The sequence below is a fragment of the Leucopleurus acutus genome, assembly GCF_964270905.1.
Source record: "Leucopleurus acutus genome assembly, chromosome: 6".
Taxonomy (NCBI): domain Eukaryota; kingdom Metazoa; phylum Chordata; class Mammalia; order Artiodactyla; family Delphinidae; genus Leucopleurus; species Leucopleurus acutus.
In genome coordinates this window covers 81,362,241-81,380,587 of record NC_139149.1, presented here as the reverse complement: position 1 = coordinate 81,380,587, position 18,347 = coordinate 81,362,241, and the positions used below count along the sequence as shown (strand labels likewise).

General features: G+C 35.7%; 1 protein-coding gene across 1 annotated transcript in view; it reads left to right on the top strand.

The window, feature by feature from the left end:
• Positions 1-16,042, top strand: part of BOLL (boule homolog, RNA binding protein) — a gene marked incomplete at both ends in the record, with an annotated part of 68,103 nt that extends 52,061 nt beyond the window's left edge. The window contains one exon of the mRNA XM_082841723.1: positions 15,884-16,042. Coding sequence (XP_082697849.1) covers positions 15,884-16,042 — 159 coding nt within the window. The remainder of the gene's footprint in view (positions 1-15,883) is intronic.
• Positions 16,043-18,347: the final 2,305 nt, after the last annotated feature.

The window sequence follows — 18,347 nt, the reverse complement described above, 5'->3', positions numbered from 1 at the left end:
TTTAGATTCCACGTATAAAAGCTATTATATTGTATTTGTCTTTGTCGGACTCACTTCACTAAGCATAATATTCACTAGGTCCATCCATGTTGCTGCAACTGGCAATATTTCATTCTTTTTTATGGCTGAGTAATACTCCATTGTGTGTGTGTATAATGTGATATATATATATATATATATATATATATATATCACATCTTCTTAATCCAATTGTCTATTGATGGGCATTTAGATTATTGTTTGGCTTTTGTAAATAGTGCTGCTATGAACATTGGGGTGCATGTATCTTTTCAAATTAGTGTTTTCTTTTTTTTTTTCTGGATATATACCCAGGAGGGGAATTGCTGGATCATATAGTACTGCTATTTTTAGTTTTTGTAAGGAACCTCCATACTGTTTTCCATAGTGGTTGCACCAATTACATTCCCACCAACAGTGCAAGAGGGTTCCCCTTTCTCCACATCCTCGCCAACATTTGTTATTTGTAGACTTGATAAAGGCCATTCTGACAGGTGTGAGGCAATACCTCACTGTGTTTTGTTTTTTCTAATGAGAAAGTATTTGATTTTTTTTAATTTTATTTACTTATTTTTTGGCTGTGTTGGGTTGTCGCTGCGCGCGGGCTTTCTCTAGTTGTGGCGAGCAGGGGCTACTCTTCCTTGCAGTGTGCAGGTTTCTCATTGCAGCGGTTTCTATTGTTGCAGAGCATGGGCTCTAGGCGCACAGGCTTCAGTAGTTGCAGCATGTGGACTCAGCAGTTGTGGCTCGTGGGCAGTAGAGCACAGGCTCAGTAGTTGTGGCACATAGGCTTAGTTGCTACGTGGTATGTGGGATCTTCTTGGACCAGGACTCAAAGCCGTGTCCCCTGCATTGGCAGGCGGATTCTTAACCACTGCACCACCAGGGAAGTCCCTCATTGTGGTTTTGATTTGCATTTCTCTAATAATTAATAATGCTGAGCATCTTTTCATGTACCTATTAGCCATCTGTATGACTTCTTTGGAAAAATGTCTGTTCGAGTCTTCTGCCCATTTTTTGATTAGATTTTCTTTTTTATATTGAGTTGGATGAGCTATTTGTATATTTTGGATATTAACCCCTTATCTGTCACATTGTTTACAAATATTTTTTCCCATCCTGTAGGTTGTCCTTTTGTTTTGTTTATGGTTTCCTTTGCTGTGCAGAAGCCTTTCAGTTTAATTAAGTCCCATTTATTTATTTTTGCTTTTACTTCTTTTGCCTTGGAAGACTGATCCAAGAAAATATTGCTACAATTTATGTCAAAGAGTGTTTCACCTATGTTCTCTTACAGGAGTTTTATGGTTTCATGTCTTACATTTAGATCTTTAAACCATTTTGAGTTTATTTTTGTATATGATATGAGAGAATATTCTAATCTCACTGTTTTACATGTGGCTGTCCAGTTTTCCCAGCACCACTTGTTGAAGCCACATTTCAAGTGCTAAATAGCCCCATGTGGCTACTGACTACCATATTTGACAATGTAGATATAGAACGTTTCCATCAACATAGAAATTTCTGTCAGATAGTACTCCTCTAAAGTAATTGGAATATGGAAAATTTTGAGCCTATACAAAATGTAAAAATATGTCATAGGACAACTTGGTTCCCTAAATTAGGAATGGACCTATGCTCAAAGTGCCAAAAAGGTGGTAGGGACTAGGTTGTTTCTTTGGCCCAAACTAGCATTAGCACAAAAAAATTCTCAGGATAACACAGATATATGGAATTACTCTGTATTCTATGACATAGGTACCGAAGTGCCTGTTCTACCAATGCCAGCTTGAAGAGTACGTTTGGGGTTTTAGACAACTTTCTAAATAGCCTTCTGCCTATCTCCGCTCCCTTTTTTAGAAACATGTTTTTAAAACTCACCTCATAATGTTTTCAAAATAGAAGGAATGTTGTAACTCACTTGTTTCTCTGTTGACCTATTTCTCATTTTTATATATGGAACATTTATACTGTAACACTAGACTAAAGATTGTGTAAAATAGATTGTAAGCTCTCAGAGAGAGAGCAAGCCTTTCCTGAGTTTTGGACCCCTCCTAATCTCTACCCTCTCACTTCTTAACACTCTAATACTATTAGTACCACATGTTCTGCAAGTATTTAGTAAATGTTCGTGGATGTCCTACACTCATCTATTCTAACTTATTCTTTTTTTTCCCATTCAGGTTTTCTGATCTATATTTTCTTTCTCTTTACTTAACAGACAGTGTGGAGCATTCATTATTAAGACAACTGGGCAGCTCTAGTCTAGCTCAACTGATTTCTTGTCCTATGATCCTTGTGTGGCCGAGACCCAGCTTCAACGAACCGGCTAGATGCTGCCCGTTGTGAAACTTAGGGTTAGTTAATACCTCGCCATACTTATTTATTCCACTATAAGCTGTCTAAATTTGATGAAATTTGGTTTTTCAGCTGTTCTACAAAATTATTTAGGTGGATGTGGCATGTTGGTTTTTTAATGTGTTGATCTAACTGTAGTGACATTTTCTACAACATGTTTTATCCATTCCATAAATAATAACCACATTGGGAATAGTGAGTTATCTTTCATTTTCTCTGCTTTGTGTTATTTCTTTTCCTCTCAATCTTTTAGAAGTTATGGTTCATATTCTTTGATATTTATTTTAATATTTAGGATAAGAGTCATTTCTAATTCTAATAGAATTTTTAGTACTTTCATGCCTTTTATCACATATTTAATCTTAATGAATCAGTTCTACTACTTTGTAATTCTGTCATTTTTTGTCTATTTTTTTATTTATTTGTTACTGCTACTCCTTATTTAATTTTGCTTTTACCATGGTTTTCAGAATTTGAATAGTACTTATACTCCTTTTTAAATAACATTTCCAAACATTGGAAATACCATCAACATGATCAGTATTCTTGCCTTTTCATGTGATTAATTTGACTATAGTAAATTTTTTCTCTAATATTTGAGATAATGCTCCAGCCTTCCTATAACATAAGCCATTTGGTACCAAATTTTATATAATATGGATCACCTAGTAGAGGTGTTTTGATAAAAGAAGGCTCACCTCTGACATGATCTCATAACATTGACTAATATTTTACTATATTTTGGTGTTCTTTTAATGTTTTAATCTTTTGACCTTTCCTTATGTTTTACCAATATATTCAGTTATATATGTTATCAATTCTTAAAAGGACAATTAATTATTTCCATAAAAAGCAAAATTATTTCTTACACCAAAGAAAAACTTTAAATTCTGATTCTAAAGCCAATTCTTATTATAAAATTGGAAAATAGGTGGGGAGGAGAAGCCGTTGTTCAAAAGTTACAGAACAAATCGTAAGTGTTTTTATCACTAAAATTTATTTGTAGTATGAAAAAAGCCTTCTTCAATCCATTTGCAGTTCTTTCACTGACCTCCTAATTTTAGGCAAGAAGGGGAAAAGCCATAAATATTGGCATTACCCTAATAAATCTCCTTCCTTTCTTTTTCCATCCCCAAATATATTCCATGCTCAGCAACAGAAATAATAAGACTTGGACCCCAAAGTTTTTCCTCGTGAGTCAAACAGGGAGTTTCTTTTGAAACCGTAGTGAATGTGCTTGCCAGTCAAATGGTTTCATGAGAACAGCAGGAGCATATGAAATATATACTAGCATATGAGGATTCCATGTACATTAATTACTCTCAGTTTTTAGAAATGTAAAAAGACTAAAGTCCCACAATGAAATTTCAAGTTTTTTGTTCTGTAAGAAAAATTATTAACTACCAGTGTTAGAGATCTTCTTTTAATAGTACTATCCTTGAGAACAAAAAAAATTAATGTCTTGATTTTCAAAATGTTAAACATGATGCTAAACAAATCCTGGACTGTTAATAAAAATTAATGATGTATTATTGGATAAGGAATTTTGATAATTATGCATACCCAGGCGTGTTTTTCTACAGAGCTATATAGATTATATGTATGCACACATCTAATATATATACATAATATGCATACACACGTACATATTTTATATATATATGTGCATATATAATTCATACATATAGACTTTCTTAGAATTTAGCTTTATTTTGAGAAGCTAATCAAAACTGTAGAATTTGTTGAAACCTAAATATATGGAGGATATCATCAACCTTCTTCATGGCCTAGCTTGATAGCCCACACATGTTTTTCTAAAAACAGATTAGGAGGATGAAAATTCTCCCGACATATACTACATAAAGCTCATTTTATTTTTTTCCTTTCTGTAGGTTTTTTGTTTTTTTGTCTTTTGGGGGTTTTTTTTGCCAGTGCCGTGCGGCTTGTGGGATCTTACTTCCCCTACCAGGGATCGAACCTGGGCCACAACAGTGAAAGCTCCGAGTCCTAATTCCCTGGCAGAATTCCCTGTAGTATATCTCCTATAGGTAAATTTGAAAAGAAGTTTTTACTTACTTAGTACCCATTTTGAAAAGCCAATCTTAAGACAGCTGCAGTTCACTCTGTTTTAGAATGAAATGGGTAATACATTATTAGTCCCTGTACCAGAATCACAAGGTAATAAATTTGCAACCTATTTTCCTAAAACCTCTAATACAATCAGAGATAGAAAGATGGTAGCATGTCAAAAGATAAAGCATCTTGGAAAATTAAGACTTCAACTTCCTCTCAGCTGAGTTATCAGGATAGCTTAGAAAAAGATGTATGATTAAGTTTATAACATTGCTTTATAAATTTCTGCCAATAATTGCAGTACATTATTTTCAAACACGTTTATACATGATAACTCCCATATGTTAGGAGTGTGTTTCCTGGAATTATGCTATATTTAACTATAAAATAATGAATCGGGGTCACACAAAAATTCTTTGTATTTTTTCCAGAAGTAGTGCTTCAATAGTATTAAAATATAGAATCAAAGGACTAGAAAAAATTTTAGGAGGGCATCGAATTCAACGTTGATATCATGCTTCAACATGCCCTATTGTTATAATAGGAAATTGCTGGACCCTGAACCAATACTTCGACTAAAATGTACTCTGAAATCCCTATAGACTTCAGGGGGAAAGAGCCAAATTATACACAAAGGATGGATATAATATTCATCTTTGGTACTGTTTCTTTCAACCCTATTCCGTGTTTTCATTCCTGTATATAAATTCCTAAAACTATGCTATCAGCTTCTGTACTTGCATGTTGAGTACTACTCTCTGATTAACAGCTACAGTTATTGCTGTTGTTGGACCTGCTATGTGTGTTTCTGTCTCTCTGCTTTTATGTATTGCATAAATTTGCTAATATTTTCTGCATCCTCCTGGTTCCTCTCAGAAATCAAGTACCATTCAAGATCATTTATTTAACATTGTCATTATTTCTCCTTTCCATGTGACATAATCCTTCTTCAGTTTTCTATATACAAGATTCATGGTTATCTTGATGTTACCTGCTTTCTGACCTGTGAGGATCCACAGATATAAAATAGAAGGTGTAGATTTCAAACTAGTGAAATAACAGATTAAGGATTTCCCATTTTATCATTCTTTTTAGGCATGGTGCTTAAAACAGTATCAACTAATATAATGACAAGCCTGAATCTATCAAAGTAAAGATACATAGTAACAGTATGAATAGTCATTAAGACATTTTACTTAGGCTAGTGAGTGATACCATATTGACATCTGACTTATTTTTAAAACATGTAATTTTAAAATTTTCCATTTACTGATTTGTCAGTTTTCCTCATTTGGTATGTATTTATTAGTTAAAAGAAGCCAATACTTGATTATTTACTCGTATTTTGGTGCATAATTTTCTTAGTGAAGCTAGTATGTTAACCTCAGTTTTGCATTTCTGTCAAGGTGTGTACCCATCAGTAATGGTCATTCAGTACTTCTCTAAAGGTGATATAAGTCATAAATATCGTTGTGCACTTTCTCCCCTTTGGAAAGAAGGGGTGTAAGAAGCCACCTCTCTATACACAGGGACTAAAGTCCTTCTCTTCCTCCCCTGCTAAGAGTCTTTTCCTCAATTCAGCCCTCTTATTTGTTGGTTTTTGTTCCTCATCAGAAAAAACTGGGGGGACCCTAGATCCTCACACTCCTTTGGGATGTATGTACCTACAAGATTCCAGTATGCTCTTAGGCTTAAAGAGAGAATTTCTAAAAAGAGGTTTTTTTTATTAGACTAACTTTTTTCTTCATTTCTTTTTTTGTGGAATAGAGAGGGTAAAATACATCTCTGGGAGTTTTTCTTTCCTGGGGAAAATAACACTTTTCAGGAAATGGTAGTTCTTTTGTGTTATTTTGTTATTTTAAGTGACTCAAGTACAAAGGCTTCAAAGGAAATGTCTCAAAGTTCTTAGCATTTATTTTCCTCCCATTACTTACCATCAACAGGTTTTGTTGCATTCTCTCTAGGCCTTTGTCTTTAATAGGTTTCAGTGTTTTGCAGTTTTCCCTTTGGAAAATTACAAGTGAAAAATCAAACTACAATTAACCCTTAAACAACACGGGGATTAGGGACACCGACACACACACACACACACACACACACACACCCTGAGTATAATGCATAATTATGGCCCTCCATATCCACCATTCTGTATCCGTGGTTCCTCCCTTGTTCCTTATCTGTAAATTCAACCTATGGTGGATTAGTACTGTAGTTATTTATTGAAAAAAATCCACCTACCAATGGAGCCTCACAGTTCAAACCTGTGTGTCATTCAAAAGTCAACTATATATTCTTCCTGTCCCTTGAATTCCCTAAGCCTACCAGTTGTACTCTTTCAATCTGGAAACAATTCACTGTCTATTCACCTGAATATCTCTTTTCCAACTTGTTTGCCAAGTACCATATCCTTGATGTTTGAATCAATTAAAAAAAAAAAAAGAAACTGAGTGTGCTGGCCATGAGAAAGACCTCCCCCTCCATCTGGCTTTCCCCCTTCTGGCTCTTAGCATTCTGAGGACCTCTATTTTCTATTTTGGATAGAATTTCTCCAAATTTTCAGGGACCCTGAGTCTTTTCTTATCCACCCAATTCAATTAATTTTCTTTTTTTTCTTTCAGACAAACATTTTTTTTTAATGCATGCTCTCCTGTCTTTTTATGGCTGCGTTGGGTCTTCATTGCTACATGTAGGCTTTCTCTAGTTGCCGCGAACGGGGGCTAACTCTTCATTGCGGTGCGCAGGCTTCTCATTGTTGTGGCTCCTCTTGTTGCGAAGCACAGGCTCTAGGCACGTGGGCTTCAGTAGTTGTGGCTCACAGGCTCTAGAGCACAGGCTCAGTAGCTGTGGTGCACAGGCTTAGTTGCTCCGCAGCATGTGTGATCTTCCCGGACCAGGGCTCGAACCCATGTCCCCTGCATTGGCAGGTGGATTATTAACCACTGCGCCACCAGGGAAGCCCCCAATTAATTTTCATTGACTGAAAATGATAGAGCTTAAGTATATTTTCTGTGTAGCCATTATATGTACACTGTCACCTCTGCTTTCATTTTCAAATATGGCTCTAAAATGAAAGAAAAGAAAGGAATCAAGCATACTTAATTTTGGAAGAGTTTTGCCAAATTCCAACCATATTACTGATGATATTTAAATTCAAAAGATAGTCCCAGAAAAGATGTCAATATTGGGCTAAGTACATAATCTAATAATACTAACCTGAATTCTAGATTTGCGGAATAAAAGAAAGGGAGAAAAAAGGATCTTTCTCCTCCTTGACTTCCCTAAGAATAAAGAGAATGTTAGTTAATGCAAACACTCAATCCAATTTAGTAGAATTTCCAACAGTATAATGTAACATGAAAAAATTCAGGCAATATGGTAACGATGTTTTGGCTTAAGGAATCCAGCTTACAAGTAGCTAATTCATACTTAAGAGAATGTCATTCTTGGTTTTCACAGCTTCCTTCCTTCTTCCATTTCTGAACCCCTTGGTACTCTTTTTTTCTTTTTTTTGGCTGCATTGGGTTTTCATGTCTGTGCTCGGGCTTTCTCTAGTTGCAGCGAGGGGGGGCTACTCTTCATTGTGGTGCACGAGCTTCTCATTGCAGTGGCATCTCCTGTTTCGGAGCATGGGCTCTAGACACACAAGCTTCAGTAGTTGTGGCACACGGGCTCAGTAGTTGTGGCTCACAAGCTCTAGAGCACAGGTTCAGTAGTTGTGGCACACGCGCATAGTTGCTCCGCGACATGTGGGATCTTCCTGAACCAGGGCTCGAACCCGTGTCCCCTGCATTGACAGGAGGATTCTTAACCACTGCACCACCAGGGAAGCTCCCATTGGTACTCCTTTTTTCTTTTTTTTTTTTTTTAGCTGCATTGGGTCTTCATTGCTGCACGCGGGCTTTCTCTAGTTGCAGCGAGCAGGGGCTACTCTTCTTTCTGGTGCGCGGGCTTCTCATTGCGGTGGCTTCCCTTGTTCCAGACCATGATCTCTAGGCACACAGGCTTCAGTAGTTGTGGCACATGGGCTTAGTTGCTCTGGGGCATGTGGGATCTTCCCGGACCAGGGCTCGAACCCGTGTCCCCTGCATTGGCAGGCGGATTCTTAACCACTGTGCCTCCAGGGAAGCACCCCCCATTGGTACTCTTAAAGCTCCATATTGTTCACAATGCTTCCTAATAATAACAGAGCGAGCACTTTGGAAGTATGAAAAAAAGAGAGAGAACCAGGATAGCTTTTGCTTGAACGTGGAATGTTTTATCCTTTTCTTTCTTTTGCTTTATGTATTATAAACATTATAAAAGGAAACTTTGAAAGATGATGATCAACCACAGTTATGTTTGTGTCTAATTCCTAAAGATCAGATGAAATTAGAAATGATGATAGTTGACCAGAGGGCAGACAGCAGAAGCAAGAAGAACTACAATCCTGCAGCCTGTGGAACAAAAACCACAATCACAGAAAGAAAGACAAGATGAAATGGCAGAGGGCTATGTACCAGATGGAGGAAAAAGGTAAAACACCAGAAAAACAACTAAACGAAATGGAGATAGGCAATCTTCCAGAAAAAGAATTCAGAATGATAGTGAAGATGATCCAGGACCTTGGAAAAAGAATGGAGGCAAAGGGCTTCCCAGGTGGCGCAGTGGTTGAGAGTCCACCTGCCAATGCAGGGGACACGGATTCGTGCCCCAGTCCGGGAGGATCCCACATGCCGTGGAGCGGCTGGGCCTGTGAGCCATGGCCACTGAGCCTACGCATCCGGAGCCTGTTGCTCCGCAATGGGAGAGGCCACAACAGTGAGAGGCCCGCGTACCGCAAAAAAAAAAAAACATATGATCATCTCAATACATGCAGAAAAAGCTTTTGACAAAATTCAACACCCATTTATGATAAAAACTCTACAGAAACTGGGCAAAGAGGGAAGCTACTTCAACATAATAGAGGCCATATATGACAAACCCACAGGAAACATCATTCTCAATGGTGAAAAACTGAAAGCATTTCCTCTAAGATCAGGAACAAGACAAGGATGTCCACTCTCACCACTATTATTCAACATAGTTTTGGAAGTCCTAGCCACGGCAGAGAAGAAAAAGAAATAAAAGGAATACAAATTGGAAAAGAAGAAGTAAAACTGTCACTGTTTGCAGATGACATGATATTATACATAGAGAATCCTAAAAGTACCACCAGAAATCTACAAGAGCTAATCAGTGAATTTGGTAAAGTTGCAGGGTACAAAATTAATGCACAGAAATACACTAATGATGAAAAATCTGAACTAGAAAATAAGGAAACACTCCCATTTACCACTTCAACAAAAAGAATAAAATACCTAGGAATAAACCTACCTAGGGAGACAAAAGACCTGTATGCAGAAAACTGTAAGACACTGATGAAAGAAATTAAAGATGATACCAACAGATGGAGAGATATACCATGTTCCTGGATTAGAAGAATCAATATTGTGAAAATGACTATACTACCCAAAGCATTCTACAGATTCAGTGCAATCCCTTTTAAATTACCAACGGCATTTTTTACAGAACTGGAACACAAAATCATAAAATTTGTATGGAGATACAAAAGGCCCCGAATAGCCAAAGCAATCTTGAGGGAAAAAAACGGAACTGGAGGAATCAGACACCCTAACTTCAGACTATACTACAAAGCTACAGTAATCAAGCCAATATGGTACTGGCACGAAAACAGAAATATAGATCCATGGAACAGGATAGAAAGCCCAGAGATAAACCCACGCACCTATGGTCAACTAATCTATGACAAAGGAGGCAAGGATATACAATAGAGAAAAGACAGTCTCTTCAATAAGCGGTGCTGGGAAAACTGGACAGCTACGTGCAAAAGAATGAAATTAAAACACTCCCTAACACCATACAGAAAAATAAACTCAAAATGGATTAGAGACCTAAATGTAAGGCCAGGCACTATAAAACTCTTAGAGGAAAACATAGGAAGAACACTCTTTGACATAAATCACAGCAAGATCTTTTTTGATCCACCTCCTAGAGTAATGGAAATAAAAACAAAAATAAACAAATGGGACCTAATGAAACTTCAAAGCTTTTGCACAGCAAAGGAAACCATCAACAAGATGAAAAGACAACCCTCAGAATGGGAGAAAATATTTGCAAATGAATCTACGGACAAAGGATTAATCTCCAAAATATATAAACAGCTCATGCATCTCAATATTACAAAAAACAAACAACCCAATCCAAAACTGAGCAGAAGACCTAAACAGACATTTCTTCAAAGAAGACATACAGATGGCCAAGAAGCACATGAAAAGCTGCTCAACATCACTAATTATTAGAGAAATGCAAATCAAAACTACAATGAGATATCACCTCATACCAGTTAGAATGGGCACCATCAGAAAATCTACAAACAACAAATGCTGGAGAGGATGTGGAGAGAAGGGAACCCTCTTGCAGTGTTGGTGGGAATGAAAATTGATACAGCCACTATGGAGAACAGTATGGAGTTTCCTTTAAAAACTAAAATTAGAATTACCATATGACCCAGCAATCCCACTACTGGGCATATACCCAGAGAAAACCATAATTCAAAAAGACACGTGCACCCCAATGTTCATTGCAGCACTATTTACAATAGCCAGGTCATGGAAGCAACCTAAATGCCCATTGACAGACAAATGGATAAAGAATATGTGGCCCATATATACAATGGAATATTACTCAGCCATAAAAAGGAACAAAATTCGGTCGTTTGTAGAGACGTGGATGCATCTAGAAACTGTCACACAGAGTGAAGTTAAGTCAGAAACAGAAAAATAAATATCATGGCTTCCCTGGTGGTGCAGTGGTTGAGAGTCCGCCTGCTGATGCAGGGGACACGGGTTCGTGCCCCGGTCCGGGAAGATCCCACATGCCGCGGAGCAGCTAGGCCCATCAGCCATGGCCGCTGAGCCTGTGCGTCCAGAGCCTGTGCTCCACAACAGGAGAGACCACAACAGTGAGAGGCCCACGTACCGCAAAATAAAACAAAACAAAACAAATATTGTATATTAACGCATATATGTGGAACCTAGAAAATGGTACAGATGAACCAGTTTGCAGAGCAGAAATTGAGACACAGAAGTAGAGAAAAAACGTATGGACACCAAAGGGGGAAGCAGCGGCGGGCAGGGGTGGTGGTGTGATGAATGGGAGATTGGGATTGACATGTATACACTGATGTCTATAAAATGGATGACTAATAAGAACCTGCTGTATAAAAAAATAAAAGAAAATTTAAAAAAGAAAAAAAATGGATGTTAGTTAATATTCATCTTTTTGTAAATCTGTATCTTACTAGATTTCAAATGGGCTGTCCTGTTTCCTCAATGGATCTCATAAGTATAACCCTAGATAATGAAATACAGACATTTTGCTTTGTAGTTTAACAGATTTGTTTTGTTTTTGTTTTTGCGGTATGCGGGCCTCTCACTGTTTTGGCCTCTCCCATTGCGGAGCACAGGCTCCGGACGCGCAGGCTCAGCGGCCATGGCTCACGGGCCCAGCCGCTCTGCGGCATGTGGGATCCTCCCGGACCGGAGCACGAACCCGCGTCCCCTGCATCGGCAGGCAGACTCGCAACCACTGCGCCACCAGGGAAGCCCCAGATTTGTACTTTTGAAGTTAAAAACTTTTTAATCCTTTCACTTGTTTCTTGAAAATTACTTTCTAAATCATCATCACTTTTGCTTAAATTTTGTATACCCATTACAGAGAATTCAGCTTCCCTTATTTTCTTCTAAATGATGAATTATTGGGGAAAATATCCAAAATTCACTCTAAAGATCATCTCTTCATGTAAATCATCCAGTTGGTCTATTTTCTTTATTAAACATCCTTCAAACCAAACATCTTTATACACTCTAGGTAAAGGTAGCCAACAATATAGTATTCACTGACATGATTTAATCTCTGGTCATGCAGTTTCAAGACTCTTGTCTCTATTGTTAATAAATACAGTCTGTTCTAATAAGACAAGCTTGTCATTAGAGTCTGTCTGAATAGAGTCAGGTGTAAGAATGTAACTTCATCTTTTCTCAGAGATAATTACATTCTCAGCAACTTGTCAAGTTCCAATATGAATATCAGCTTAACCTTCTCTGAAATATGATTATATGGATTCAGAATTATGAGTCCTTGTCTCTAGCACTTATTTCCTCTTGAATCTCACTCCCACCTTCATTGATCAGCAGCAGACAGACTTGATTTGATTATCTTATACAAATGAAAGCCATTTACCTATAGACAAGATCCTCTGATGTTTTATCAATCATATCAAGTTCCATTTTCACTTCTGCTCCTTGTAGTAGTCAGAAAGTTCTTGACTTTGCTCATCCCTGCCCCAAGTTCTTACTAAATGATATGTTTATCATTCAAATCAGGACACTTGAAAGGGGACACCAAAAATAATTTAAATTACATAATTTTTTAAATATGTACTTATTGACCAACAAAGAAGTTTATCACATTAATAAATCCATTAAATCATTCTATTCAAAGGCTATTTTTCAAAACTTAAATTCTAATATTACAAAAGGCATAAACCTAGACTGTCCCCAGGAAATCAGAATGTAGGTAACCCTATTAATACATTAAAAAAATTAAGGTAATATTAAACTAGGATCAAAAAATATAGTCTGAAAGACATTAAGCCATAAGGAATAGGTGTGAACTCTTCTATTACTTTAACCCTTGAAGCTTTATGGTTTCTGGCTTAGCCATTGATACAGCTATATAAATAAACTGAATTATGTTTAGGTATAATAAGCTTGTTTCCCTGTGTTATAAACATGAAATCATAGAATCATATAACCTAAGGACTACAGGGTCTACAACTGTGGAATAGCCTTACAATGTTAGTCTTAAAATATTGGTAACTTAACCTGTGTAACTAAATTTGCTATATAATTTCTAGGTAGTTCTAAAGAAAAGCTTCGGTTTACTCACTGAAGATTGTTTAAAGTCCATGATAACGTTCCTTATAAAAACTGCCTTAACTTTGTTGATGTTGATGATAATCTGCTATAAAATCATGCTTAGAATATCACGTTTTTGCTTACTATATTTTTCTAAGAATAACACCTCATATTTGTATAGCACCTTAAAATTTACGAGCACTTCACATAATCTCATTTTATCCACTCAATATTTTTGTGACATAATCAGGCAACTTTTTACAAGAGAAGTGAGGCTTAGAAAGGTTAAGAAAATTGCCAAAGATGACATTACTATTAAGTGATAGAACCTCGAACTTCTGATTACTAATTGTCACCTGTAAGGAGGCAAGTGGGAAGTGGTTGGGTGGGGACATGAGAAGATCCTTAGAGAACACAATATTTTTCAGAAATAATTTTTGTCTTATTCAAGAGTTATAGACCATGTATCGTTGAATCACTAAAATTAAATCTTAAGACACAAATAAAATGTCTATTCTAATCCCTTAATCATCTTGGAGTCAGGATCAAAAAATATTTCAATTCTAAAATAAATAAATTGTAATAAACCTGAAACTGTTTAATCATGCTTTTATCAAGTAACCTAAGTGTGAACAGTTTCCCAACCAAAACAGGAGTAATAGAATTACCCTAGAATTTAATTTTTTAGATTGTTGGTCAAAATTTTTCTTTAAAAGTGTTGTGCAATTCAGCACTCTGGGAAATATAAGGAACACAAGGTGAGAAAAGCCTTCTAAGTATACCAGAAAAACTTTAATCCCTCTGAGAGCGAAAGATACCCACCTATAGGCAGTGCCATCTACTCTACATTTTGGGAACATGGCACATTTCCACATGTTTTTGAGAACATAAAGTCCACCAACAAAAACAAATGAACCTTTGGTTGCTTTTCTTCTTCCTTTCCATTCTTCTTGCTAGTAACTGCAATATAGGCATTTATCAGTCTTTGTACAGACCCTCCATGTAGTGTTTGCTATTTGGGGTAAGGGTTATTCTTGTTTAGTTATCTTTTTTTACATCCTAATGACAAGTACCAAACTCATGCTACTTTTTATACCGATAAAATGTGTGATTCCAAGACAAATGGATCACTATCATAATTGCCTACTGAAGTCTCCTTAGCTCAAAAATTCTAACAGTGCCCACAGTTAAATATAGCTTAATGTCACTGAAATGAATTTTCTCACAACACTTACTTTGGTAACTATCTTTTAACTTATTTTACAATACTTTATAAATGTTTCTTTTCTAGTTAGGAGACTATTTTGTACCTTCACAAAGTACCTTAAGTGATACAGTAAACTCTTTGTGTAACTGCACAATTTAAAATATTTTAAACCCTAGAAGCATTTAGGTCTGATATGCCATTAAAATATTACCCATTGTTTTTACGACTTACTCCTGATAGTTAACTATTCTAGCGTTGGTAAATTGTTTCTACTAAATTGTTAGTAGACATGCTCAGTCTTAAGTCAAAAGAATGGCATATATGCCCAAATCCTGGAAAGTACAATAGGTAATCAACCATGCCTCTTTAGAGAAATGGGGCTTATCTTAGAAGCTTTAGTTCATTTCCCTGAACTAAATATAAATTGCTAGTTTTTAGAAGAACTACTAGAACACTTGTACCATTTCTGTCATCACATTCAAGCTGGGCAATTGATTTAGCCTACATGCTACCTCCAGTGTTTTATTCAGCTTAATGAGATAAACTTGGGCTCCTTGATACATTCTTCTTGAATCACAATATTTAAACTCAAATCATCTAAAGCAGGCAGAGCAAATGATGAGATTTTTTTTAGACAAAAGGATCTGTCTAAACACTGATGCTCTGAAGTAGGCATTTAGTCATTAGAGATGCCTTAGCTAACATTTTCCTATTCTCAAGTGCATTGAGAAAAGCAGTATCTCCAGCAATCCTTATGTTCAGCAGTGAATGAAATAAAAATCATTTGTTGGGACTTATTCTATTCATGGAAGTTTTACTTAACAGTAGGATGTCACTCTATTAACACAAAAGTTTATTAGTAATTACCTGATTTTCTCTAGTTAGTCACTTTCTCAACCATAGGATCTGCCTTCTAATTTTGTATATCACTTAAGTACCTAAATCTTTTTTTTTTTTTTAACAAATCTTTAACAAAGTTCAGGGCTGGCACAAAGAAGGAAGTATAACCTAATAATTTAGAAATACCATTTGATGTGGCTATTCTCAGATCCTTTGTAGTGAGTCTTTTTTATAGTCCTAAGATGCCTCCCTGTCTAGCAGTAGGTTATAAGGTAACCTACTCTTCCTAGTGGGAATTTCCTAAAGTACACCTTCTCTTCTCAGAATGCAGGACCAGTTAATATCATTTTTTAAATCTTCCCCTTAGGTAATAATAAAATAAGAGCCATTTAAAGTGCATTAAAACCATTATTTTCTTTAAATCTCTTAATAGGAACCAAGGTTACATTCTGTGAGAAGAAGCTTTTCTCAACCTTCATCTGTAGGTTTGAAACCTCGATATTCTCGAAGCCCACACTTTCATCCTAGAAAAGATTTCAGAGCAGAGGATTCAATTCTTACTCCACCTTCCTCTACTGATTCTGTTAAGTAGAGTCTTGGATAACTATTTTATCCAATAATAGAAAACAACTAGCCCCATGTGTGGTCTGGTAACAAGTATGAGGTTTTGAATGTACTTAAGGTTAAATGTTTTTGCTTTTTTAAGGGAAGTAAAGAAATCTTAGTAGCCAGAACACTGGAGTTACAGGATAAAATCATGGTTTCCTTTATTAATTCACACACACTTAAGTAACACAGACTTATAATCTGTAACAAATAGGACAAAGGTTATATCTATAAAACAAGTATCTTGATAAAGTTTGAAAAATTTGGTCATCATCTGGCTATCTTATCAACATGATAATGTCATATACAACCAGTTAAAAACGTCTTTGGTGTTTGGATTTTACAGTTTTATTCCAGATGTTTTATAGTTTTTAGACACAGCAATGGCATATACAGAATATACATAGCAACAAACATTTGTTGTAATAAAGTAAATTCAAAACAACACTATTTTGATAATTAGGGAGATAATATGTATAGAAGATTCTAGCTTCCACAGTATTTTGTTTTCAGTACATCTAGGTTTGTGTATATTTTACTTATATTAAGTGTTTTTGATAAAACATTTCAAATTCTAGGTTTACATTAGAAATTTTGCCAGATATTAATATATATATATAATTTGTATATATAATATCTGGAAATCTGTCATATTATGACTATTTATTTTATATTAATTACTATGGCCAAAGTTGATACAATTCTTAAATATACTTAAAGATATCTCCATATTTATTTCTGGCCCTCTTGTTATTCATACTAGAAGTATAAGGGTTCTTATAGCATCTTAGCAAGTATAAGCATTCACTGCATATATTATGTCCGATTCAATACATATTTCTTCCTTTAACACAGTGACACTGTCAATATTCCTTTTTATCTTTCATTCAGGTCTTAGTTTGTGAGGTCTTTAGACTTTAAAAACATTAACTGTGACTAAATAAAACTTAACCACAACATTATTTTTCATCTTTTAAATACAAAGCTTGAAAAAAACAAAATACAAAGCTTGATTGCCTGCTCTTACAGAATTGGAAAAGTTTATAATTTTAAGAAGTGCCACATTAAGTAGAACTTTTTAAATTAAAAAATGGTCATGCCAACTTTTCTTTAAATGCTACCTGTTTAATATATATCCCAACTTTCTTCTGCAAAAACATTATATTCCTTTTATAGAAGGTTGGGCTAATAATAAAGAATAAAAATTGTTATATAAGTAAGCAATATTTAAATTGACTACATGGAAATTATAGCATTTATTTAAATTTGATTGCACAATGCTAGGAGTCTTATTTTTTTCACTATTTTAATTTCATGTCCACTCAAAGAACTAGAGTTGGTTTGCACTTCTGTTAGGAAAGAATAAGAATTATTTTTTTTAATTATACTTTAAAACTTTCTTACAATATTAGATAACCCAGTTATAACTTGAGTTAATTTTTTTTAACCCTGTCTCATAAAGAATAATGAACTATCCATTGATGTATATATTTTTGGAGTATATCACCAAAATGTTTCTGGGCTAAAATATTTATGTTGAGGAATAAAATGTAATAGCACAGTTATAGAATAAATAATATAAAGAATATTCTGGCACAACCAAAGGCCAGTCCACCTATTGAGAGTATTTTATTTTGCTACATTAATTTTGAAAGTAGTATGCTGTATGTTATGGTCCAGTGTTCTATAATTAGAGCCCTAGTCAAAAAGATCATAAAACAGGGGCTTCCCTGGTGGCACAGTGGTTGGGAGTCCGCCTGCCGATGTAGGGGACACGGGTTCGTGCCCTGGTCCGGGAGGATCCCACATGCCGCGGAGCGGCTGGGCCCGTGAGCCATGGCCGCTGAGCCTGCGCGTCCGAAGCCTGTGCTCCGCAATGGGAGAGGCCACAACAGTGAGAGGCCCACGTACCGCAAAAAAAAAAAAAAAAAAAAAGATCATGAAACAATATAATACTCCACTTGTCTGGTGTTTTCAGTATACATTTTAATCCCATATTTATAATTCAGGCTTATTCAGTATATAACAAGGCATTTTTGTTCTAAAACTTTTATAAATTTCTAGAGTCCAAGAATAATTGCATTTTGCTTCAAAAAAAGATTTACATTGGTATTTTTCTTAGCTAATATATTGTAGGCAGTTGTGCTCTTTACCAAAATGTTTTGATGTACTTCCACAGTGCATTCATTCAATTCTGTAAAGATTATATTACTTCATTTTTCTCTCCAGATATAAAATACAGAAAAAATGGAGGTAGTATGAAAGTTAATGTACCCAAAAAAACCTGTTCT